The following is a 27,308-nucleotide window of genomic DNA, read 5'->3' as shown; positions in this document are numbered from 1 at the left end:
TTGCAAGCTCAGAACCTACAGCTGCCGAATTTTCACTATTAGATACTTCTTAAGGGCAACAGTAAGAATATTTTCCTTAATTATACCTGCACAATTGATACCATGTAATTGGTTGAATACATATATTTGCACCTGCATGATTCTATATTAATAATTTCAGACATCTGAGTATACCAATTTATCGAACATACCATATCAGTCGGTACTGACAAATAATGCTTGTATAGGCTTATTTAAGCAAATCAAAGTATATAATACAAGCAATATTAAATAAAGAGAAAATGAGATTGTATAGGCTTTTGCCTAACCATTGGTTCAAAAAAGTAAGATAACCATAAATGATTGAATTGATTAAATCTGCTTTAGTGACAATTTTACAGAGAGCTTACTTCTTTTCCATCAGGATTTCTCATAACAACACCATCAACAACAGGAGACTTCCGTGCTTCAGCATGTGCATAATCTGGACCAACAGTGTATACCTACATTGAAAGTCCTGTCAAAGATTCAATATCTCTAGGAACCAAACAAACAAGAACAGTAACAAAATTAAGACAGTAATACAGCATCCATAAACAAATTTTTTGAGAACTCTTAACAAGTTATTATAATTAACAAAATTGTATCCCGGACCAAGGTATGCAATTTCGAATGGTACTGCTCGGTATGGGGGTACGTACCGGTCCTATGGCATACCGGTACGCGGACCGCCCGCTACTGGGCAGAACATTTAAAAGCGCCCCGTATCGAACGATATGGGGTAATACCGGGCGGTAACGGTCGAAATTTCAACCGTTACTGCCCAGCACAACTCTAAATCGATCGTTACCGCACTGTAACAGTGCTACAGTGCTCCAACAGTCAAATTGACCGTTGGAGCCCTTTTTCATAGTATTTAAACCCTTCTTCTCTCCTATTTCACTCCATTACATTCGCATATTCTCTTAAACTATCTCAAACTCTTTTTTTTATCACATTTGTGCTCTCCTAAACTCTACAAAACAATGATTAGTGAATTCAATCGAGGTTAATTTGGGAAGATTAAGAGGAACTTTCTAATCAAGAGATATGTATTCTTTTCTTTAATTAGAGAGTAATTAAGATCTTTAATATTATGATTAGTGTGTTTAATATTGATTAATTCGAAATTAAATACTTAATAGGTCAAATATTTATATTTCATGCATATTAAATATTTAAAAATATTTATGATAGTAAAATAAGTTTAATTAGATTTTATTAAAGTTATTAAATACTGCGATTAGTCATTTTAATGATGACTTAATCAAAATTTATTCAATTTTATGTTAATTCAATGTGTTTAATACCTATTAGGGTGTTTGCCATGTTTGTGGTGTTGAAAGAGAAGTAATTAATGAGAAATTAACTATGTTAATCATGTAATTAGTATATCTAATGATGATTTTATCATAATTTGAATCATATTGGATCAAAATTATATATTTAATGTTTCTTTTATGTGTTTGACATATATATGATGATAAAATAGGTTTAATTAGGTTTTATTAAAGTTATTTAATGCTGCGATTAGTCATTTTAATGATGATTTAATCAAAATTTAATCGAAAAAGATATGTGATATTATTCTTACCTAATTTACATTGATTTGGCTAAACTTATGCTATTACTATATTTATTTCTAACTTATCCTAACTTTTTTTCAGGTATTTTCGGAGAGTTTTACACTTAAATTAGGTGTACCGTTCAGTACGCCCTAGCGTATGGTACACGGTACTGTACCATACAGAGCCAACCTCGAAACACCGGTATGGTACGGTATTGCATACCTTATCCCAGACTCCCAATTATGAGTTAAGCTATTATAGAATGCCCACAACAGAAACAAGGTTATATAAAAACAGCTATCCTCACAAACATCCTGGCTAAAGATGAATATGCTATTGAAGATAAAAGAATGACTGATGTGTCAGCAATTACCTTTGATCAAGGTAAACACATGCATGCTCTGAAAAATCAAATTTTCTAAACATGTGCAGTACAACTAATTATTAATATAGAAGTTATGCATCCTTCTTTTTCCCAAATTTTGCTACATGGCAAGTACAACATAAAAAAAGTCAATCTAAAGAATGACAATACAAAAAACGAAAAAAGATACATCACCTATAAAGAACTTTGGGAACTTCCCCCTAACCAAGAGAAAATTTGAAGGATTATCCCTTAATTAAGGGCTTAAATTACAACCTTTCTGACCATCAGGTAGCCTTTTAGATTTTAGTTCAAATTGCATGATCTATCTTAGCAAGGAACCTTTACAAGGTTGGCATCCAGCAATCAGCAATATTTAGTTAGCCTGGTACACTCAATATTTTGTTAGCGTTCTATGCCAAATGATGGAAAAGATTAAAGGTTGACATCATTGATGATGGCACAATTATGAAGGATGCTATAGAGCTTAATATTTGAGTTGGCACAATTACCTGTGGGACAGTATCACAGAATCAAACAATAATGATATTACAAGATGAGAGACCTTTTCTATGCATAAACATTAACAAGTAACTTTGAACAACTACTTGAAATTTATGATTGTAAATTGCAGGTTCAAGTCTTTCTGGTCTTAACAATTTAATCCATCCTAAACATAGAAACATGCAACTTTCATTTCAAAAATATGCTTAGCAGCATATATTGATATATCAAAAATCAAACATGAGAAGAAAACAAAATATACCAAACATGCATTTCACCTTTGATGACAAAGGCATTATCAAGCAAAAGTAAAACATAAGAAAACTGATACACTACCTTGACATCTGTTCCACCAGTAGGCATAAATTCCTCATAAATGTAAGAGCTCTCACGCCTCACTCTCCTAACCTCTGGATGAAATTCACTGGACCGATTTCCCACCTGTAATACATTAATAAGGATTTTACGGAATTAGATACTTTGTGACACACTGATAATGTACCTATCTTACATATTCCAATAAAAGATCAATCATAAATTAATGCAGTCCATGGAAGTTCAACTAGCAAGACTTGAATTTGCCAAAATCATGCTTAAGAAATTTTCTATTTTGATAAAAGGCAAACATATTAATTTCATGGTGAACTGCATGGTTCAGGAAGTACATAATATGGACCAAATTGTGGGATGCCCTGAACTACTGATCTCCCAAAACCCAACCAATGCATAATTTAAACATTGCAAATCAAATCAATTGAAACTTTAAAATCTTCAACCAGTTTCAGTCAAAGTGCTGTGAGCTTAGACACTTAGCCAGAACCAAATGCAAACCAGCAGACCACAACCCGTGGACATTTCAATGTCTAGGGGACCAATGAATCAGAACCATTAAGAGTGCATGGGCATGACTAGGACTCCTTGATGACACAGCAAAGATGAAGAGAGGATGATCTGAATGGTTTGATACCAGAAGTGAGGGCTTGGCTAGGACTTCTGCTTGAGGATACAAATATATCTATAAGGAGACATGTTTCAATTTTTTGTATTAATTGGGTATTTGGTTTGTAAAGGATAAGTCTTATCATTATTTTGACTTCATATTTTGTTTACTTGAAACTATGATAAGATCAAGGTTCGCAATTTCGTACTGTACCGAAGTATCGAGCTCAGTTCGGTATGGTACGGTACGAGTATATCAAGCGATACGTTCTGGTGCACCACTTGACATATATATATATATATATATATATGTGTCTGTGTGTGTGTGTGTATATATATATATATGTGTGTAAATATATATATATATATATATGTATATGTATATATATATATATATATATATATATATATGTATATATATATATAAGCAAGGTATGCAATACCGTACCATACTGGTGCTTCGAAGTTAGCTCGGTACGGTACGGTACCGGCATACCGAATGGTTCACCAGGGCTTACCGAGCGATTTTCTCTTACTGTATCACTGTAGCACTGCTACAGTGTAACACTGTATTACTGTATTACTGTAGCACTGTAGCACGGTCCGTCCGGTAGCGGGCGGTCCGCGTACCGGTATGCCGTCGGACGGAGACGTACCGCCCGTACCGAGCGGTACCATTTGAAATTACATACCATGTATATAAGTAAAAAAAAGGTGACGTCATCTCATTTTTCTGCCTGCATGGGGAGCAGAAACTAAGGTTTCCTTCTCCCCATGCAAAAAAGGGCGACAAGGCGGCGTCGCCTCGTTTCTTCTGCTCACATGGGAAGAAGAAACGTCACCTCGATGATGCTTGGTTTCTTCTCCCTGCGGATGAGGAGAAGTCGCCGAGGCCTCGTCGCCTCAGACGAGGAGGCGACATCTCATCTACGGCATCCAACGAGGGAGGGCGGGATGGATCTGGATTGTCAAGGGAGAGTGGTGCTGAATCTCCAAGTTCTCCCTTTTCTTCTCACTCTTTTTTCTTCTCTCTCAGCTAATACCACCCGGTAACGGGCGACGATGATTGAAATCGATCGTCACCGACCAATTTCAGGTGGTAACGGGGCAGAAACAACCTAGTCAACAGTACCACTTAGCAAGGTATGCAATTTCGAATAATACCACCCGGTACGGGCGATATGTACCGGTCCATCAGCTAACCGGTACACGAACCGCCCGGTATATATATATATATATATATACTGCTCGGTATACAATATCATGCCGTACCGAACGAACGTCGAAACTCCGGTACGATACGATATTGCATACCTTGCTGCCTGGTAGCAACTAATTGCTACAAAACCTTTGAAATAAAAGCAACTAATTGAGATCCAAACTTTTGAAATCTTAATCCACTAACATCTTGTCACAGACAAACTTCTAAACAGGATGTTTGATGTAATGCTTATGTATGTCCATGTCTTTCGGCATGTTCATGCCTTGTACAGCATGTAGAGGGGCGGCCGAAGGCTTAATAGTCCCATTTTAGTTGGGTTGGTGGCCTCTTTAGGCTTGTAAATAAAGGTTGTGTCATGTGGACACGTGCGAGAGATTTTCGATCTGTAATGGACCATTTTACCCTTTGTTGTGCAACTATTCAGAGCTTGTAAAGTCTGTTTGTAATTTGCATTGTCTATGAAGTGTTTTTCAGAGATGTTTGCTTGTGGATCCCGATTGAGGCGTTCTCTCTAACCCGTTCTCTCTTTTTTTGGTCCTAAGGGACAATAGGAGGCTTCGGGGAGGCTGACCTTTGCGGACGGACACGCAAGGGTGCCGCACGACTTAGGCAAAACCAGCTAAGTCCGTGACAGATGGTATCAGAGCGGGACAAGCACTCATAGAAATACTTAGCATGCAAACGTGGGGGACCTAGCGGGGCTGCGTTGAGGGCAGTCAACACACGCGCGACCGTTTGGGGGAAAACAGGCATGGAGATGTAAGGTAAAAGAGTCGCTCGGAGGAGCGGGCATATGAGATTGGCATTCAGAGGAATGGCCAACCCTTCGCGCAAGAGGCACCACGAGAACAGGCAAGCTTGGAAGAATACGGAGCGCACAAAGATTGGGATGGCTAAGTTTGAGCTACGGCTCAACGTTGACAACTATACTTGATGGTGCTCAAGACAAGCGAGGCGCTTTGTAAAGGATGAGACCATGCAAGGTGGAATGAGTTGCTCAGCGATCGAAAGAGTTGTGCAAAGCTCACAGAGGTGAGGGGAATTGCTAACTCAAAGAATTCGATACTCATGCATAGGCTTGTATGCGGATGATGGAATGTTCGCGGCCATCCCAAGGTGACCGAAACTCGGCGCCATGGAGCATTGAAACTTTCTCTTCGGCATGTGAAGGATACGTCCGTAGGAGGCTGAAGTATGCAACGAGTTCAGCATGTTGCTAGGCCTAGAGTGGTGCAGCGGGGGCTGTATTGACGTGGAGTCGTAATCTAGCAAGTGTGTTTGCAAGAGGCAGAACAATGCACAATTTGTTCAGCAGATCGGAGTAGTCCAAGTGGATGGTGGTCTCCGAAACGAAGAGAGATGTTGCTCCAACGGGACAGTTATCCAAGAGGGATAAGTCTCGACTCTCTAGAGGGAGGAATATGTGGGACGGACCTCACAAGTTGAGGAGGAGTACCTCGACAAACAACAACTCCACGAAGCTCAATGGAGTGAGCAAGCGGCGAGAAGTTGTCGTATGATCTCGCTCGAGAGAATGCATTGGTGGATGCATTGCGAGATCAAGTGGGGGAGCGACCCAAAGCAACACAAATGAAGGCACACTTGGAGTCGATATGGAGATCGGACTCAAGAGAGGGTTGACTCGTGGAATGGTGGGCGCTAGGGCCACCATCGACTCAATGCAAAAACGAGGAGCGGAGCAACTTGGGTATAACTTGGCGAAGTACCCAAGCCGCATGAAGGGAGCCAGCATAGAAGTTGGAACATGGAGCAGAGGCACAGTGCTTTCCTTAAACAGAGGTCAAGGACATGAACTCTTGCAGACGCAAGAGTAGGATCATGTTGTTCTATGGGTCCTTCATTCTGACGGAGTGGACTCATCTTGCATGGTGCCAAAGACGAAGAGAGCTTCTGGGCACATGCACCTTATCTCGAAAAAGCATTTGATAGAGGAACTAAGGTGACTCAATTTGCGGAGGCGAAGTTGGGTTCAGAAGGCCTTAGCACGGGGCAAGAGGATGCAGAGGCAGGTGCTTTTGAAGAATATGCCACAGTGTTGCCATTCAAGTTGCCATGAAGGAAGCGGTGCGCAGCGGAGATTGTGCTGGTAGGGGCAGAGGCCCAGGATCCAGACAATGGTGCACAAATTACAGTGAAGTCGGTGGACTTCGGGAGCTACTAGGCGACGAGCTGTCCTAGAGCGGTGCTTCATCTAGGTGTGACCCAAGAGTGGGTGGATGAAGGTCGATTGCCAAAGGAGCGAACAAAATCGAAGGTGGAAGAGACCATGCGATGTATTTGCAAAGGCCACACATGGAGGATTCACAATTCGAGTTCATCCCACAAGGATCAGAATGCAATAGAGATGTCACCAGGAGGCGACATGGTGCAGCGGATCGTGGTGGAACAGTTCGTGGCAATGCGATACACACAACATAGTCCCGTGAGGGATTAGATCATATGGAGGTATGATCGGGAGCTACTAGAAGCTCCACTTCGGTGAACAACACGACGGCAAGAAGGGCTATGGATTCAAGGAGTGAAGGCCATGGTACCGCAGAGGCGGGTCTTCCGTGCGTGCATCGAATTTTGCATCGGATGAAAACCTTGGTCATCAGCATATGGGAGCTGTGTTCCACCAAGGGAAAAGTTCGAATGTAAGTACCAGTGAGTCCCATGGGAAGGACTTGATCATGCAGAGGTATGATCGAAACAGCTGGAGAGTTGGACTGCTCCAGAGCTTATATTCGCTTAAGGGAGCCCGGCAAGTCAGAGGACAAGGTCGAGTAAGCGAATGTTGCTACCAAGGAAGCTAAGGAGAATAGAATCGGTGCAAACCCTATAATGCGATGCCAGAGGCCATGCGTGGGAGTTGCAGTCTGTCTTTCCATCGACCAAAGGAGAGCTGCTTGGAGAACACAGAGGTGTTGAAGCAGGGGATCGAAAGGGGCGAGGAAGCGACGACGAGTACAAAAGGACTTAGCTACCCAAAATCAAGCATCAGTTAAAATGTAGGTGGACTCAGAGGAGTGCCACGGAGACATATCCACTGATCATGAAAAAAAGGGATGCAGATGCGAGACGACGGATAGTAGGGCCATGGGCATGGCAGCGCCATGGTACCGTAGAGGCGGGACTTCCGTGAAAGTCATTGATCCCTTGCTCTCATGGAGGGAGAGCGCTTGGTCGTGAAAGGGGCCGAGGAGGTGGAGCATGCAGAGGCAAACTCCAAGTACCGAGACAAGGCTGAAGGGCAGAGGCCAAGGAACTTCGTAAGCCCGGTGTCAACGAGCTTCTCATCAAGATAGCCGAAAGTGAAGGACTTCAGGTCAGGCAAGAGTGCACGACCAAGGAATGAAGCATGCAGTACGTGGTGCTGTACCTTTGCTACTCAGTGGAGTAGGCGGCAGGGTTGATGGAGAAGACGATACAATCCCAGAGGCGACCAAATCTATTAAAGAATTACTCCAACTTGGGGTGAAAACTTCCCGCATTCCAGAAGTTCGATGGCATTGAGAAGGTGAATCACAGTAGCTAACTCAACGCAAAGAGTGCAAATACTTCAAGTGCTTCAGAAGTGTGAGCAAAGAGCAGGCGAAGGCCAGTAACCAGCTCGATGCATGAAGTACAACCTCGAGGAGACGGGCGAAGTCAAGTAACCTTTGCCTTCTCAACCCTTAAGAGAATGGGCGAAACCGAGTACCCCAATTCTCTTATCTATCCAATAGAGGAGCTCTGCACAAGTTCAAAGACCCTTCGAAGATATTGAAAGACAATAGTTATCAAATCCTCACCAACGGTGATCAGTGCTACTGAGAGTAGATTGTCCGCCTCATTTCCTAACGAAATGCCAATCGAAAGCGGAAGTGATACGAACTTACTTGGATGTGACAACTAAGTGAAAGAAGAGTCAATGAACAAATTTTGTGGAGGAAGGATCCAAAACTTCAGAAGTTTGCGAGACGATGCTCGTTAAAGCTCCAACAAGCATCCACCCAGTTCAAGCAGCATGTGGAATTTTGAGAGACTGGCGCAATAAGGATTTTTCCTTCATCTGGGGGATCCGCAGGAATCAACAAGGATCAACACAACTCAGCCAACCCCACACCAGAGTCAGAGTCATTGGTGAGTTGAAGCAGCATGGCGGATCAAAGATTCAACTACTCAAAAACAACAGTGGAGAGCAGCTGGGAGCTAAGAGGCGCATTGTAGCTGGAGCAGAAGATTGAAGACTCAGCAAAGGCGAGGAGTTACAATGTCGACAAAGGCTTCAACGAGAACGTCGAAGGAATAAGTGGGGGAGAATGTCACAAACAAACTTCTAAACAGGATGTTTGATGTAATGCTTATGTATGTCCGTGTCTTTCGGCATGTTCATGCCTTGTACAGCATGTAGAGGGGCGACCGAAGGCTTAATAGTCCCATTTTAGTTGGGTTGGTGGCCTCTTTAGGCTTGTAAATAAAGGTTGTGTCATGTGGACACGTGCGAGAAATTTTCGATCTGTAATGGACCATTTTACCCTTTGTTGTGCAACTATTCAGAGCTTGTAAAGTCTGTTTGTAATTTGCATTGTCTATGAAGTGTTTTTCAGAGATGTTTACTTGTGGATCCCGATTGAGGCGTTCTCTCTAACCCGTTCTCTCTTTTGTTGGTCCTAAGGGACAATGGGAGGCTTCGGGGAGGCTGACCTTTGCGGACGGACACGCAAGGGTGCTGCACGACTTAGGCAAAACCAGCTAAGTCTGTGACAATCTGGTAAACCATCTTGAATTGTTTAAGACATTTGAAAAATCTAAATGTTATCCACATTCCTTATATTGTGGCAATATTCATCTACTGTCAAATTTTAACAAATGCAAATGCATGCAAACATACAATTAAGACTTAGTCATTTTTTGAAAAATGTCTCATTAAGATATTATTAAGTAGTCTACTAGATACTAAGGAATCTCATAAACAAGTAAATCAAAACCTGCTTGGTTTCTATCAAACTTGATCAAGTATTTAGAACTAACAAGTTCATAAAATCATAACTCTGTTTTTGTGCAGTTAAAACTTAAAGCTCATCATTTCTATTTAGCTAGCCATCCACTTTTCAATATTTGACCTTTATGATGTATTCATTCAATAACCACAATGTAATTGAGATACAGGATGGCATGTTGGTGACACAACTGCTTGGACAAGGAACCAATTTTAGGAAAAATGAACAGAAGCATAAAAAAAAGATGGTAAAAAACTGAATTTAGTTTATGAACATACCTTTCGAAATAACTCTTTCATTCCACCACCAGCGGAGCTAGGATAGTATATCATTATACTGTGATTATCCCCTTTTAGAAGATAAAATTTGAAGTCAGTCCGACAACAAGGAGTAATAAAACATGGAACAATGTATGGATGTCCAATAACTTGACAATTTATCACCAATATGGAGTTCACATACAAGTAAGTGGTCAGATGGAATAAGAAATAATCTATCAATAGAGCACAATTAAAATGAAAACATTTCTCTTCCACGTAATTAATATAAAATTGCACTCTTTATCTCATTAAATGCAGATAGTATTACTTGGTCACAATTTTAAATTCATAGTTCTTGTTTTCATGTCTGGATTTCTTCCATTTATAGAATACACCTTGTTATATGAATTCAAATTTCAATGTGATGCCACTAGTGTCAGGAAACTTGCACCATTCTAGTGGCACAACAATATATATGTATGTATGTATATATGTATGTATATATGTATATATTCAGTGATTTAAATAGGTGCTCGGGCGAGGTGAGGTGAGGCCCGAGCACCTCATGTGTGGACCAAGCGACGCGCTTCAATGAGGCACCGCCTGGGCACTCACTCGAACCCAAGCGTCGAGTGCTCCGAACGAGCGCCCGATTCAAATAAGGTAATCAAACCAGACTTTTTCAAGTCTAGTTCAGTTCAACAGTGGTTAGTTGGTTCACTTCACACCCACACGACCCTTAGCCAACCCTAGCGTTGCTTCTGCCTCCGGCGTCGACGCTTTCTGCCATTGACTCCATCGCAGACACAACGGACCGAGCCTTCATCTATCGCCAATGGACGGGTCCGACGACCTCACAAGAGCCTGTAGCTTCCTTCCGTCATCGCTCCTTGTACAGTTCCTCAACCTATCAAGGGAGAGGATCGTAGGTTCCTCTATCACCGACGGACTCCCTCTGGAACTTCCGCTGCTATCGTCGCTGCTATCTGCAACTTCCACCGCTGCCACTGCTACTGTCTGCAGCTTCTGTCGCTACCGCTGTTGCTGTTCCCAGTGTTATTGCAGCTGTCTTAAACTAATCCTCTACTGTTGTTGCCAGCTTCTCACCGCTGCCTCTCCTTCCTACTTTCCACACTTATTGACAATTTTATCCCCTTACCGTTAATAAATAGTTCTTTTTCTCCCACTCTAACCACTGTTAATACTTAATTGTAAGTAATATATTGTTAATAGTAGATTGTTAACCACTGTACCAAGTAATCTTTATTTCCTAGATTGATAATATATATTTTAACACTACTAATCTTTGTTTATTTAAAATTATAATTAGGCTTCCAGGATAAATGACAAATGTACAAAGCAATTCATATTTTTATTTAAATAATCATATTTATCAGTTATATTATATATTTTTTATATTTTAATATTTTAGAGCACCTCGCTTTGCTCGGGCGAGTGCCTAACGCCTCAAGCATTTTGGGACCTTAGCACCTAACGCTTTTTAAATCACTGTATATATATATATATATATATATATATATATATATATATATATATATATATATATATATATATATATATATATATATATATGGTCTAGCCAATTGGGACCAGCTCAAGCCATTTCGATAAATGTGCTGATGTATAATGTCCATAGACTCAGTACATTGATGTACCATTACCAAACACATAACGACCCGACTAAGGATCAGTCCTGATCAAGTATCGAAACTAAACCTTCATACAAATGATACCACAATAAGCATATTATGATGTATAAATAGGTATCTCAAAGTTGATATATGGAGAAGAGAATAGAAGCACAAATAAATAAGCCTCCAATAATCCTAGTGCAGTTCAATATAATGTAGTAACTTGTAACCAATGTTTCAAATGCTTGAGGCGCTAGGCACTCGTCCGAACAAAGCATGACGCTTATCAATATAAAAATGATGAAAAGATATAATTAAGAAGAAAGTCAATCATTAAAATAAAAATTAGACAAAATATGAGTTCCATACAATTTCATATTCAAATTATCACCACTAAATATTAAATAATATTTATTTATGAGTTCAGCATCTACAAAACATTAATGTGCTAAATTGTCCAAATCTAATAATAAAATAACTAAACAAAAGAAGATTAACATAAAATTAACATTAGCAAAAATTAACAATTCAAAACTAACATTAAAACAATTTAAGAATCCAGAAATCACAAATATAGTAGGGAGGAGGGAGGAGGGAGGAGAGGAAACTCTTTTGAAAGTAGGGAGGAGCATGCTATCGAGGAAAGGGAGAGTTTCGACAAGGAGGGGCAGGAGTTGGGATGAAGGAGGGAGGAGCTATGGTCCAAGAGGGGAAGGGAAGGGGGCTATCATCCAGGAGGGGAAGAGAGGGGGTTGTGGTCCAAGAGGGGAAGAAAGGGAGCGAATGGTGTCAAGGAAGTGGGGAAGAGGGAGGAGAGAGGAGTAGGGAGTGTGCAATAGCAAAAGAGGAGGAGAAAGAGAGAGATACAAGGGAAGTGCTCGTCGGAGGAAGACCCGTTGTTGTTGTTGTCATTTGTTGATAGAAAGGAAGACAACTGTTATTCACCGAGGAAAACACCATAGCGACAGGAAGTGGGGGTGGACATTGTTTTATTTGGTTCAATCAAAATGGATGGCTCATATTTAACTCAAACCAGTTTGATTTGAATCAGGCGAGCACTTGGCCTACCCAATGCCTGGACCCAGGCGAGCACCTAGGTCGTGCTCGATTGAAGTCACCACTTGGCCTACTACCGAGCGCTCAGGCCTTGCCTAAGCTTCTACGCGAGCGCTCGAGCACCTAGTGACTTGACTGGTTTGATTACAGCAAGGAATCTAGTTTTATTTAGTATTAAAAGACATTTAAAAGTAAACAAATGGGATTATGGATGAAAAGTTCAACACATACTAAATTAGAACACTTTGCATCTTCAAAGAGAAAATTGGTTCGAGGAAGGATATTCAGGTAATATTTCTCATATATGTTGCTTTAGTCTCTCTATCCCCAAGCATTCAATATGTGCATATTATTATGATAGATTGTCTGAACTAAGTTCTTATGTTACATGAGATTGCAGTAAATAAAACAAGAACTCTCAAAGTTTTAAAAGGTACGAAAAAATGAAATTGTACCAAGACAACTTTTGTAGAAGCTAAATAGAAGGCTGGCTTACCATCAACAGGTTTCTCAACAAATGGCTTCTGGAAGCGCTTTCCAAGAATCTCAACAAAATCTTCATGCTCAACAAAATAGTCTAGCTCTTGATATGGATATTCTCTATTTACGAGAGCATAATTTGGAATCGGGATTCCATACATTTCAAGACGCTAAACAATAAAATTGTGACAAAAAGAATCAAAGTCATTAATTAATGAAATAAAACCTCTTAATACCCTAGATTCATCAGTGTTTTAAGAAAAGAAGGGTGAAAACTGAATGGAACAAAATTATCACCAGCTTGCATAAAGAAATAATAAGACAAAATCAGAAACAACTTTTGATCCCACTGAAGGTAACAACCAATTTCAATCAACCAAGATTATCATAGTTATATTTTCTATTGAAGAAAAATATATCACAGTAAAATGAATAAAATGAGAATGCTCTTAAATTTGACCTGATAATAAACGAAAACATGCAATTACCATAGGCTTAGTGTTATATTACCACTATAAGTCATGTATTTAGCATAATTTGAAACAATTAATATCATGTAAAGTTATAGCAAGCTTTATGGGGAAAGAGACCTCATGATGATGTTCAAAATAAAAATGTCATATGCATATAAATTCAAGGCAATAGCTAAAAGTATCCATGAATTAAGACTAAGCATGGGGCATGCCCATTTTTTCCTCAGTTTTGATGGAATAAAAGATATTATTTTTATGACGCACAGGGAAAACATTTAACCCAATACAGTACGAAAGGGATCAATATCATAGAAAAAAACTCGGTCACATGCAAAAGGGTGTGACCAGGTATCCTGACACATAACAATTTTTTGAAAAATGGTTTGGAAATGGCCGAAAATTTTAAAAAACTATTTTAGGGTTTTTCTCTTAATCTATTGGTATATAAATTATATTTAGATAGGAATAAAGTGTATCTAAGCCATAGATGAATAGAAATTCTAGGTTATAAGGAAGAAATCTTGAATTTATCTTTTCGATTAGGAACTTTAATCACTAATCTAGTGCTTCATTACCCACTAATCACCGATTAGGAACTTTAACTCACAAGTGAGAGTGTGAGAAAGAGTGAGAATAAGAGAGTGGATGAGAGTGAGAGAGAGTGAATTAAAGAGGGGGAGAAGATTTAAAGCCCAAAAAAGGCCCCACAGTCAATTTAACTGTTAGGGCAAGATTTAATCTGTTATGGGTCAGTATCAGTCAAAATCTGATTGTTACCAATTTGTAACAATCGATAATGATTGGGTTTCGATCGTATCAGCCAATAAACCAGTCATACCGACCCATACAGGCCAGTTTTCTGCATAGTGCATACCATTCGAAATGGGCTGGCTCTGATCAGCTAGTGGACTAGTACATACTACATACCACCACTTCATACTGTTTCGGGTTGCATATCAAACCTTGGTCCATATGAATGGTGTACTTTGGGCATTGCATGGAAACTCTCAGCCCCATACAGATTACCAATACTTTTGCATAGTCCATACATGGTGAAATTTGGCTATTGAGCAAGAGTTGCCAGCCATAATGGTTTCGAAAAAAGTTGGGACATCCAATCTTCCTTTACTAGACTGTACAAGACTTCTTGTTTGAGGTAATTTGCTTCTATATGACTTACCAGATCATACTTGTTGAAGCTCATGACTCAGAAGCAAATATTAGAACCACAACAGTCACTAAGTCACCAAAGACAATTGATTGACATAGGAACAGAGCTTTTTTATCACCTAGATTGGCAGTTGTCCATAGTAAAGGTACATATTGGTTTCAATTTAATCTTGTTTGCCAGCTTTAGATCAAAGATGGTCTTTCAGTAGTGTGGTTCTTGAAATTAGGGTGGTATTTAGTCAGTTATTGCTTCCTTGTGGGTCCAGATTCCATCTTGCTGACACTTACTGTTTCTATACCATTATTTCTTTTCAAATCTAGCCACAGTAGATTGATATTTGTCTATTGAATATTGATTGTATTGGATTTATATAGTATTTATTGCCTATTAGCCAGATTTGAATGCAGCTTATTTCATGACTAATCTCTACCTGTTTGATATTTGATTGCTTTAGGAACTTTACCTTAAATCTATATGTTCCCAGTAACCTAATACTCCAGGGCGTTATCAATATTTTGAGAATATTACAACAGACCTATTAAGAGGAGACAGTCCTGAAGTCTACAGTCTATTTCAGTTGCTAATCAAATTACGTCTTCATTTTTATTTCACTTTAGAAGTTTTCAAGTTTTAAGATGCTGGCGTAGGACTGCAAGCATAATGACCAATGGGCTACAAGCATTTGTCTTAGATAAGAATCCTAAACTTCTGCTAACCTACTTAGAACCAATCAGGACTCAATTAGAAAACCTTTTTTCTAATTACTCGAACCACTGGCTTAGACTTGATGCTTCCCTCCTCAAAGCACATACTTCCTCTCATCACCCTCTGAATAATCTGGAAGCATATGCAATAGCTTGGTTTATCAGTAAAGATTCTCTAACCAAAAAAGAAACTAAAATAAGAATATAAAAAACTTCTAAAGTTACCACGTCGTACGTGATGGATCAATATAAACTTGCCTTTGATCCACATGAACAGTGGAACTTCCATTACAAGTCGATGAAGAAACTAGAAAGATTTGTAAAAGTTTTGTGAAATTAAGATTTCAGATGACAGAAAGAAAAGACTTCAAAGTAGAATTGGAACATCATAAAATAATGTCAAGAGCATCTCAACTCAATGACTCAGCCTTCAGTTACAAGATGAAACCAACTATTGAAACTGCATATGAAACATACTACAAACCTAACTTGAGAATCAAATATACAAGCCATCATAAAGTAGTACCTACACAATGAAATGAAGATGACATATATAAAAGTATTGCCATAAGACAATATATAGATATTGGATCACATTTTGAGAAAGTACCTCATAAACCTTCGTCCGGTCATGCAATAGGTGTTGTGGTTCCAATTCATTGACCAGAAAGGGCCTAAGAAGCAAAAATATAGTAGAATACCAAAATGAGTCTTATGTACCAAAAAAAAAGACCTCAGATAGAGAAATAAAACAAAAACACGAGTCTAAGGTGCAAAAGCTCGAGAGAGAAGTTTTTGTACTGCTCTTGGGAGACCTAAAGCAATGTATTCAGTATTCTATTGAAGTTTAAAGCATGATAAGTAGACAAAATAGTATTTACAGCAGCACAAATATGAATACCTGACTCCTTAATAAATGATGTAAATTTGTAAGAAAGGTCAATTTACCAAATTGTAATTCTCATTGGTTTTCATACTCAAGATTCTAAAGCATCTTATGCAATAGTCAATGCAACACCAAATTGGGTCTTACAGGCCTATTATTCCTTGAAAACAACCATATACCTAATCTGTCTTCTGCTCCTTAAGTACCGCCAAGGAAAATGGGGGAAGATAATGCTGAACTAACTACATGCTAGACAATAGTCACTCAGTTTGTGAACCAAAAGTAATAATGACTTTCATTGGTTTCCATTCTCTTTTCATGACAGCATTAATAAACCTCAACCAAGTTTTGGTATAACTCTATTCGATAATCAAACTTGATCCAAACCATTGAACTCAATTTTGTTTGGACCAATCCATAACAACCAGCATTTACCTCCAAGGAAAAAAGACGAACATACATTGTTCATGCAGTAGAGGCATAGTAATGAGCTAGAGAGGCCTAGTAATGAGCTAGACTCATACTGAATCTAGTGTCATCAATCAAATCGAGTTGGATAACAATCTAATTAGTTTGTTCCAATCGATATTTACCAATCAGGGCACAAACTAGGACATGTACCACCTCTTATTGAGTGGTCTAGTATATTATTTTCAATCCTATGCACTTGCAATTTCTGAGCTCTCTCATGTGTTGCAGACGCATGACTCCTCGGGAGTCACTTGCTACACTGCAGTACTCCTATAAATGTTGGCATATCATGTGTCAGTACATCGGCATGGACTAGATCCACACTGGTTTGATCATAAATTGGTATGGGTCCATTACATGTAATGTTGTTTTACAACTCACACCTACCCATATACTCATAATAACATGGAGAGAAAACCTCTTATACTAAAAATAATGCAAAAAAAATCCAAAATTTGACGAGAAGTTGAGAGTACAAGACCTAATTACAAACTAAATGATTCTTTCACCATAAAGGCAATTTCAATAGCAAAACAATTATGCATAAATTAGTATTTTGCAACAACATCCCTTATGGTTTGATACGGGTAGCATTTACATGTCCAACAAGTTCCCGGTACACATATCAGGGTAACCCAAGTGACACACCTGATACCAAACATGTACTGCCTAATACTCCTGATATAGGACCAGTACCACCCAGTATAGGACGGTTCAAGTTCTATACCGGGCAAATTTTTATTTTCCCAATCTTTTAATATTTTTTTCAAAGCTTGGTACACAACGGCATACCAACACTCGATACACTGGTGGCTTCTGGAGCATTTTAAGGATATACCTGCTTATATACAGTTGCTTCTGGAGCATTTTAAGGATATACAGGAGGATACAGTACATACAGCTGAAAAACTAAGGAGCACTTTATTGTGTACAATAAATTGCAATATTCTATTAGTTTGACAATTTCTAGAAAATGACACAGATATATGAAGATAATACATAGTGGCAAATATACTGAATAAAAGAAATCAACAGTCACTATGTTCTGCTAAATGTATAACATGTAAGGTGTAAAGAAGAATGGAAAATATTGGACTTTTGTTTCATTCACAAGATGTTCATAAATCTGATCATTCCAAGTGAAAGAATCTCACTTCCGTAATGCCACATAAGCCTTGACCTTTTGTAATGGATAACCAGAGGAGTAGAAGGCAATCAAGCAGTCACAAATTGGCCAGCTGAAACAATGAATCCACGAGTAGAATATTAGCTAAAATAATGAACCCATGTGATACTTAAAAAGAAAAAAAAATAGAGAACCGTTTGTGCACTAATGGAGTGCAGATCGATAACTTGCCACCCACTAGTAAAATACAATTTTTAGCTGACAGTGACATACCTCTCTATAGGATCCTCTACAATAACCTTGTCACCGAAGATTATAATCTGCACCAAGATAACACAGGATAAGATTAAAAACAACTCTAGATAATGCTTAAAAGAAAATCAACATGCAAATTTAATAGTATTAGCACACAGAAATAAAATACATTCGCATTTTATACATTTTCAAACCAAGCTTCTAAAGCAAGACAAGGCAGAGGCCAGATCTAAGAAAGAATAGGACTCGGAAGATTTGAAACTGATGTACAGGTGTGCTAGAATCAAATATTTGTTTTCAACCAAAGTTATAAAAACTGATCGCTCCAGTATATACCGGCGTCACAATTTGTGTAGCAAAACAGCATACAACTACGACTTCGTTATATAGTATTTAAAGAAAAGAACTCAAAAAGGTAATGACATTAGTTACAGAAGTACCTCAAATTCACCAAAAGCCTCTAGCCTTTCCAGAATCCGGCGCATCGGAGAAGAGGTTGCCTACCGATCGGCAATCACAATGTTTACCACAAGTAGGAAGAAAAATAAATCTCCGACGTATATTCAGACAGGAACAATTTCGCTTACAGTCAGAACACAGAACAAACGAAAGAAGAAAATTATAAGAGCCCTTCACCTTCTTTTCCATGACACAGACGCCAATCTTGATCTTCTGCTCTCGATCCTGCGCCATTGCCCCGAACACCTCTGCTACTTCTGCTCACTCACTCATTTTCCTTCACGTAGAATTGATGAATATGCCCGGGATGATATTCTACCACTGTTGGTGCTTTCGGCAAAAAAACAAAAAAAATCCCGAAATCGGGAGTGATTCGGGGAACCGCTCAAGACGCGCTCTACAACAACTGTAGCGATCCGTGTAACAAACCCCACGATTCCGCCGCAGTCACCATCGCTGACGACCAATATGCATAGAGAGCAGGAGAAGCGAGAAGATGAGAAGAAGGTAGAAGTAGTGTATTTCGTAAATGAAGGATGGTTGCGAAAAGGGCAAAACCAAAAAGAAACAAAATGGCACGGTAGCGACCGCTCCCTGCCCTTATAATCGCGTCGGCTTTCGCTGTGATGGGAGGTATAATCGTTTTTATTTTCCTTTTATCATTAATTTGTTCGCGGCGGGACGTGATACGAGGTGAGGCCGTTGATGCAGCCGGTGAAGGAAATGATGATGATCATGTGATCCGTGAGAGGACCGGATACATGGATGCGGGAGCAGTCGACAGGAAGAGCGTGTGTGGGTGTGGGGGCCCACAGGGGATAAGGGAAGATTCATCAGAGCTGTCCGTTTCATGCTTGAATCGAGTGTCTTCTTGTGGACCCAACATCTTTTCCCGTCCGCCGTTCCCATCTTTTGCTACAGTAGAAAGAGCCGAACTCGAGTCCTCACTCTGCAGCGAACTCGGCTCGAGCGAACCGGTTTAGCATGCATGGACATATATTTTAATAAATAATTCATTTATCATTGCACTTTCTATATATGTAACGTAATCATTTCATGCAATGTATCTGGGTAAACTGTATGGTCCCTTTATCTATTTATTGCTCATAAAAAGTCTCGTTATAATAGCAAATTTGCGACAATCGAGATGAGGATCGCCGAGATTCGGCGCATTGAAACTAGTCAAAGCTTATTCTTGATGTCAATTGTGTATAATAATTATCTAGTGGTTGCAACTATTCTGGCCACCTAAAATGATGACCACACGACGACAGGAGTGATGTAGAAACCCACACCAACTCTCTCTTCCTTTCTTTTTCTGTCTCGCATTCATTGGAAGAGTCCGCCCCTCATCCCGACCATGAGTTGACTTGTGGTGCAGTGAACTATTCTAACAAAGAAAGTTATTAAAGACTGAGTGCAGATACATCTTCCACAATCCATGCATGTTTTATTAGAAAATTCATGTGCACGCGTGTTCTTTTCTCGGTGCAGCAAAATTTATTTCGATGAAAATTCATATTCTGAATCTTATTTTATTACTGATAATGCCCAAACCTGCAAGGGTCAAATTCCAGGAGTTGGACTCGAGAACAATTTTGGACATCCACGAGTTTTTATTTCATCATCATCATCATTTGAAGTATATTTAACATGAGAAAAATAATAACAATAGTAATAGTAATAATAAAATAATATGATCGTGAAGAATTAAAGAATTTGTTATGAAAGGGATAATATACTATTTATACATATTTTGATAGAAAGATTTTTCTCAATAATACACTTATATATTTAAATTAGTAATTAATCCTCAAATCGATCGAGGATTAGAGTATATAAGAAATATAAATTTATCATTTTATATTTGCTTCTATCATCATCTTCTATCATGTCTCGTAAGATTGAACTTCCATCAATGATATTAATATTAGATTGATGCAACTAAAATATCATACGAATGAGAGATTTCATAATGGAGTCTGCTAGTTGATCAGAAATATAGATATGAGAAACACGTAATTGACGCTTGACAGTTTGATACTTAATAAAATGAAAGTCGATCGCAATATACTTGATACGTGAATGGGACACTAGGTTTGCATATAGGAAAGTGGCATTAACATTATCATAATATATTGTAGAACTAGATTAAGAGGTGATGTCAAGTTCATGCAGTAGATTGGTAATCCAATTAAGTTTTACGACGATGATGGTAATGGTTCAATATTCAGCTTTAGTCATGGATCTTTCGATTGTGTTCTATTTCTTAGACCTTCAACTAATCAGATTTGTTCTAAGGAAAATAATATAAGCTGACATAGATGTTCTATTATCGGTATTGTCGACCTAATCAACATCAATGAAGGCATAGAGATAAAGTGATGAGTGTTTACAAAGAATAAGTATATGATTGAAAGTATCTTTAAGATATCATTGGACATATTTTAGTGTAGATCAATGCATAGTAAAAAATCGATGCATAAATTATAATAATTTATTGACTATAAATAAAATATCTGAACATACGAGAGATAAATACTACAAGTAACTGAGTACTTATTGGTACCATATGAGATTCGTAGTAAGGTTGTCATCATATAATCTAAATGACTCAATAGTGAAGAGTGGGGTGGTGACTTCTTTGGCATCCTACATATTCATCTTTGATAATAGATTGGTGTCCTACATATTCGTCTTTGATAATAGATCTCAAATATATTTCTTTTGAGATAAAAAAAAAAAGTTCAAAAGATGTAGATGTTACTTCTACTCTCAAAAAATAGCTTAAGGTTCCTAGGTCTTTGATGGATAATTAATTTATCAATTACTTAAAAATTACTTGATCTTTATGAAATTATTTTCTATGATAATAATGTTATCCACATAAACTAGTAGACATATAGTACACCAGTTTTGTTTCAATAGAAATAAAGAGATATCAAATTTGGAGTTGACGAAGTTGGTTAACATAAAAAATGAGTCAAGTTCGATATACCAAGCACTTAGAGTTTAGCGAAGTCTATAAATAGCTTTTCATAGTTTACAAACATGGTTTGGATACTGAGGGTGGATAAAGCTATGGGGTTACTACATAAAGACATATTCAATTAAGGTCCCTCGTAAGAAAGCATTGTAAATATCTAGTTCTCATATATGTCAATTTTAAGTGACAAATAAACTAAGGATGAATTGAATTATCGATTTAACAATTGGACTTAATGTCTATATGAAATCAAAATTTGATCGTTAGTGAAACTCTTTGGCTACTGGATATGTTTTGTATCTAGCAATGAATTCACCTAAATTTCGCTTAATTTGAAAGGTTCATTTATATCTAATGATATTTTATATAATTTGAGATGGTACAAGGGTCCATGTGGCATTATAGAGTAGGGCATCATATTTCTTACATATGGTTTTATACTAGCATAGAGATTTTTGGGCTTAAGTGATAGGTGTGAGTTTAGTAGGCTTAGGTGAAGAGATTATGGTAGCATAGAGGTCAAGGATTTGACATGGATTTAAGTTATCATTTTTGAAGCATGTTATCATGTGATATCTAGGCTCGATGGTATTATTGAGTTATGTTAAAGGTATAAGAATTAGTGAAGTGTTAATGACCCATACTTGATCAAGCTGATGCACTTTGGTGTCACTTGGTCGAGGAGAGAACAAAGACATCATTTGTAGTGATGGGGGCATTGCTTCATCGAGTATCATAAGTAAATTAGTAGATAGGTAGATAGAGAAGCTACAGAGAGGGTAAAGCATTATTGAACTAAAGTAATAAGAGAGTACAAATCTAAAAAAGAACTACTAATTGATGTAGTGAGAGGGGTTCTTGAGGGTGCTTGAGGTGTACTCATATAAAACCAGTGATGAATGGTTGTTGTAGTGGCTCATATTACTAAATAAGCAAGATTTTGAAAGGAAAGATAGATTCTAAAAAAATAACATGATGTGATATAAAGACCTTTTGAGTTTAAGGATCATAGTACCAAAAAACATAATATTCAAGGAAATACCTAATGAAGATGTAAGGCTTGGATCTTAATGTTAACTTGCGTAAAACATGGTGGCATAGCCGGGAATAACATAAACAATTAAATACTAAATTTTTAAAGATTTTAGGTACTGTGAAATAGTTTTTCAAATGATAACTGGTGTTATATAATTGAGGTGAGCATATGATTAATGAGGTAGATTGCTAGTTTGTAAGGTGATTGACTAAATGGCTAATGTCATGGAGGCTTAGTATAAGAGGGTGAGACTAGTTTCAACTATGTGTCGATGCTTTTATTCGATAGAGTCAACTAATTAAGGCATGTGTGGTGATGACTTGAGATATTATATGCCACATAATGAGAGGTAAGTTATTAAAGCTTTATATTCACCTCCTCAACCATCTTTATAAGATGAGTAAAACATGACTTCATATTTATATTTAAGAGAATATAACTATATATATTTAGTAAAATAATCCATAAAATAATATAAAATAAAAAATTATCAAAGGAAATGATTGGGACAAGGCTCAAACATTATTGTAAATGATTTCAAATGGTTTAGTGCATGGAAGACATTCCAAAAAATAACCTATGATTTTAATTACTAAAACAAGTATCATAATGAGTTATAATTTTACTTAATTTGGAAGTTAAAAAAGAGCAACAAGAAATTAGTTATTATTGAATGGAAGATAACATATGACCTAAGTCGATGATGCTACACATTGATTAGAGCAATAATTGAAATAAGAGTGATTGGTTGAGTGATTTGTGAAGCCAACAATCACTTGTAGATGTTATCTTTATTTTGATCTTGGACTAAGGATGCCCCCATACTTAGATCTTTTATAAAAAATAAGTCAGGAAAGAATTAAATAGATGTGTTATTTTATTTACAGAATTGAGAGACATAAATAAGATTTCTTTTGATGTGATATGTATATAAAACATCATCAAGTGTAAAAGTGTTTATGTATGAATTAAGTATTGATATCAATGTGAGTGATAGGGATTCTATTGTCATCATCAATAATGATGTCTCCATTATCTCCATAATTGGTGTAGATGTATAAATTCTATAAATCAGAAGTAATATAATGAGAAGTACTAGAGTCAACAATTCAATTGCTTGGATAAGCAATCGAAGTAGTTATGATATTTACTTGAGGTCAATTGGGTATAGTAGGAGACTTGGGTCGAGATCGATAAACTTTTATTATGTGTTTAATTTTGTTATAGTTGTGACAAATGAATTTTTAATTATTGTTATAATTGGGATATCAAAACTGTTGATAATTATAGTTGAAGTTATTTCTTGAGTTGTTTGGGTTGAAGTTACCACCATGGTTGGAGAGTTGATAATATAATAGAAGATGATAACTTTGTGTATTACTCGTGTATCTAGGAGGCATCTTGTTCGATCTTTTATTGATGTTCTTGTTGCTTTGATTACCCTTACCTTTAGATTCTTGATTGAATTGAACCATAATAGTTGGTCACTTCCTTCTTATCTTCTTATTTTAGATGCATTTCATAAATATTTAATTTATTATATAGTTCTTCAAATGATATTGGTGAATCATATGCCCGAATTACTATCATTAGTTTCTTATATTCGTCTTATAAGTCGTTAAAGGTATGAACAATGACTTCATTACTCGAGGGATGATCTATATTTTGGATTTTGCATATAGTCAATAATAGTACTTTCCTCCTATGTTATTTTCATCAAAGTATATAAAAGACTTAGCATATATGTGTGAGAGTAATTAATGAGGGCGGTTTATAACGTGGACCATGCTTCGTGCTACATGAAGAGATTAATGTTGTTATAGAGCTAATGACTATAACTCGAATAATTTATAAAATAAGATAATACTGTCATTGATATAATTTATAATCATGATTTGCCATTGGAATGAGTTCTCCTGATATTTGGATTTTTTTTTTTAAACAACTAAGAGAATCATTAATGTAGCATAATAGATTATATCTAATGAGGAGATTGGTGAATTATACTTGCCAAGATATGTTAGGATCGTTTTGAGACTAAGAGGAGTGAATTAGTGCTTTCAATAAAACATCGGTTTAAACATTCAATAAAGCCCGTATCGGAAAGATGTTTAACTTGAAAACATTCATAAGAGTAATGAGTAAGTAAATCAGTTTGTAATATGAATGGAAAGCATGAAAGAAATGTAGACCAATTTTATAGTGGTTCAGTTGTTTTGACCTACATCCACTCCCGATTCCTCTTCCATCGAGACCACCAACTTTCACTATCTTCTTTCAATGAGCGAAGATTAATACCCTCTTACAACTCTTTCTCCTTTTCATAGGCTTAGGAGAGAACATTTATACCTCTCTCTTTTACAATTGGACCTCACTCCTCTCTTAGAAAACTTCTAACTCGGAAGAGACTCACTATCTCAAAAGAGATTACAACTCTTTTTTCTTAGGTATAATTTCCTTTTTCTACTCTATTTCTTACTTACCCAAGTAGGAATAACTAGGATATTTATAGACTCCAAATGACTTCAAAAAGTAGAGCCAAAATTTAAATTCCCGAGATTTCGGGTACTGGCGATACCACCACCTACAACACTAACACTGGGTGATACCATCGCCTAACACAATTTGGGAGATTGTGTTTGGGTGGTACCACTACTTGACTCATTTATGGGTCACTAAATGGGCCTCACAATAGGCTCAACTCAATCCCAAATTAAGCCCAATGGGCTCCTAATTGAGTTAGTCTGGTTACACCCAAAACTAACTCAATTACGACATAACCTACTTCGATCAAGACACGACTGTTACAAACATAAATCCTTTATTAGAAAGGATTATGTTTAATGATTTGCTACCAATTTTATTTTTTTCTAAAGTTTGTTATAATAATAAATTTTTCTTTTTATATGAATCTAATTCTTCATATTTGGTGCAAGAAGTTAACATACAATTATCATGCTCATTTTTTAAAATTTTTAAATTTATTAGAGAGAGAAGCATGATCCTTTTTTAATCATTTATATTTTTATCAACTAATTTAAAATCATCATATAAATCATGAAAAGCATTAAGTAATTCATTGTAAAGTAAATGGGTTCCAGTTGAGTCACTTACCTCATTGTTGAGGGCCATTAGAGCATAGTTTGCTATCTTGTCTTTATTGGTTTGCTCCTCATCTTCGGATACACTTAATTCGTCCCAAATTGCCTTTAGTGTTTTCTTTTCTTTTGTGTTAGCATCCTCTTCTTCAATTATGGACATTCACTTTTGAGATACCCTAGCTTTTTGTATTCGTAGCAAGTTATTATGTTCTTTTTAAGTTTATTCTTATTCTTTGATTCTTGTTTTATGAACTTTTTAAATTTTATTGTGAGGAGTTCAAAGTCATTATCATCATTTAAGCTTTCACTCGAATGGTCTTCCTTTATTCCAAGTATCATATCCTTTCTGTTCTTTAGAAGGTTGTTATCACATTCATCATGTGCTTTAAAAGATATTTTATATGTGACCCTATGAGTTCTTCAAGAGGAAAAATAGTTTAAGTCATTTGCTTCTTGGATAATAGTTACTTTTAGATCTCAATTTTTAGGAAGAGATTGTAAAATTTTATTAACAAGTTCAAGGTTAGAATTTTTTACTAAGTGCTTTCAAACCATTGACAACATCCATAAAACAGGTATACATGTCTCCAATGGTTTCGCTTTGTTTCATTCGAAACAATTCAAAACTATGTATTAAAAAAATTTTAGATTCTTTAACTCTACTTGTACCTTCATATGTAATTTCAGGAGTGTGTCAAATGTCATGTGCAGTTTTACGTATCGAAATATGATTAAACTCATTTTTATCAAAAATACAAAACAAAGCATTCATAGCTTTAGCATTTAATGAAAACGATTTTTTTTCAACATCATTCCATTCATTCATAGGTTTAGAGGGTGTTTGAAAATCATATTCGATAATATTCCATAACTTAAAGTGTTAGAATATGTGGCCTTTTATTGAATAAGATATATAATAGAATTGGGTTCCGTTGCGATATTTTAGCCAAGACTAAGTCCACTACGGAATGATTCCTCGGAGATATTCTTGATGGGAGGATATCTTCTGAGATCTCATCTCGACCCTCTGCTCTCGCCTATTAAAGGACAGGATCTCTAGGGGTTGTTAAGGGTGGTTAGTGTGTTAGAGCGTCGCACCTCTCCGTTGAGGAATTCAGTTATTCTCCTCGACTCTCTCCCCAAAAGCCCTCTCCCCAAATCCATCAATCTGTGTGATCCTGTGATTCCGCAGCGCGATCGGATTAAAGACGAAAGACGGAGCCTGCAGCAATCTTGGATCACGGTGTGCTAAGCAGATCAAACAAGATCTCTGAACGGATGGCATCAAAAGGTACGCATCGTATAATTAGATCTATGTATTGAATTTCAATCCTGGCATATAGGTTAATTCCGCATAATTGATTTAGCATAATTACAGATTTTTATGCTTACAATTGGTATCAGAGCCCGATTTTTGAAATCATGCATTAGATCTGTAAATTAATTTACGATGCATAATTACCTTTATCTTCCAAGAACTGCTAAGCAGTAATGGTCACCGTCGACCTCGCTGCAAATCTGCGGTTACGCCGAGTAGCGTACGCATTACAGAACTCGTCCCATATGCGGACATTACAGAACTCGTCCCATAT

The 27,308-nt window shown here is 37.2% G+C and overlaps 1 protein-coding gene across 1 annotated transcript in view; it reads right to left on the bottom strand.

The window, feature by feature from the left end:
* Nucleotides 1-19,148, bottom strand: part of LOC135642223 (inositol hexakisphosphate and diphosphoinositol-pentakisphosphate kinase VIP2-like) — a 56,461-nt gene extending 37,313 nt beyond the window's left edge. Inside the window, exons 1-9 of the mRNA XM_065158190.1 lie at nucleotides 18,771-19,148; nucleotides 18,575-18,634; nucleotides 18,153-18,199; nucleotides 17,908-17,991; nucleotides 16,007-16,070; nucleotides 13,065-13,218; nucleotides 9,879-9,949; nucleotides 2,791-2,895; nucleotides 390-482 (exon numbers count right to left, since the gene is read on the bottom strand). Coding sequence (XP_065014262.1) covers nucleotides 390-482; nucleotides 2,791-2,895; nucleotides 9,879-9,949; nucleotides 13,065-13,218; nucleotides 16,007-16,070; nucleotides 17,908-17,991; nucleotides 18,153-18,199; nucleotides 18,575-18,634; nucleotides 18,771-18,827 — 735 coding nt within the window. The 5' untranslated portion in view covers nucleotides 18,828-19,148. The remainder of the gene's footprint in view (nucleotides 1-389; nucleotides 483-2,790; nucleotides 2,896-9,878; nucleotides 9,950-13,064; nucleotides 13,219-16,006; nucleotides 16,071-17,907; nucleotides 17,992-18,152; nucleotides 18,200-18,574; nucleotides 18,635-18,770) is intronic.
* Nucleotides 19,149-27,308: the final 8,160 nt, after the last annotated feature.

Source organism: Musa acuminata, chromosome BXJ3-7, assembly GCF_036884655.1.
Source record: "Musa acuminata AAA Group cultivar baxijiao chromosome BXJ3-7, Cavendish_Baxijiao_AAA, whole genome shotgun sequence".
Lineage (NCBI taxonomy): Eukaryota > Viridiplantae > Streptophyta > Magnoliopsida > Zingiberales > Musaceae > Musa > Musa acuminata.
The sequence above is the reverse complement of the archived record's forward strand: the minus strand, read 5'-3'. Positions and strand labels throughout refer to the sequence as shown.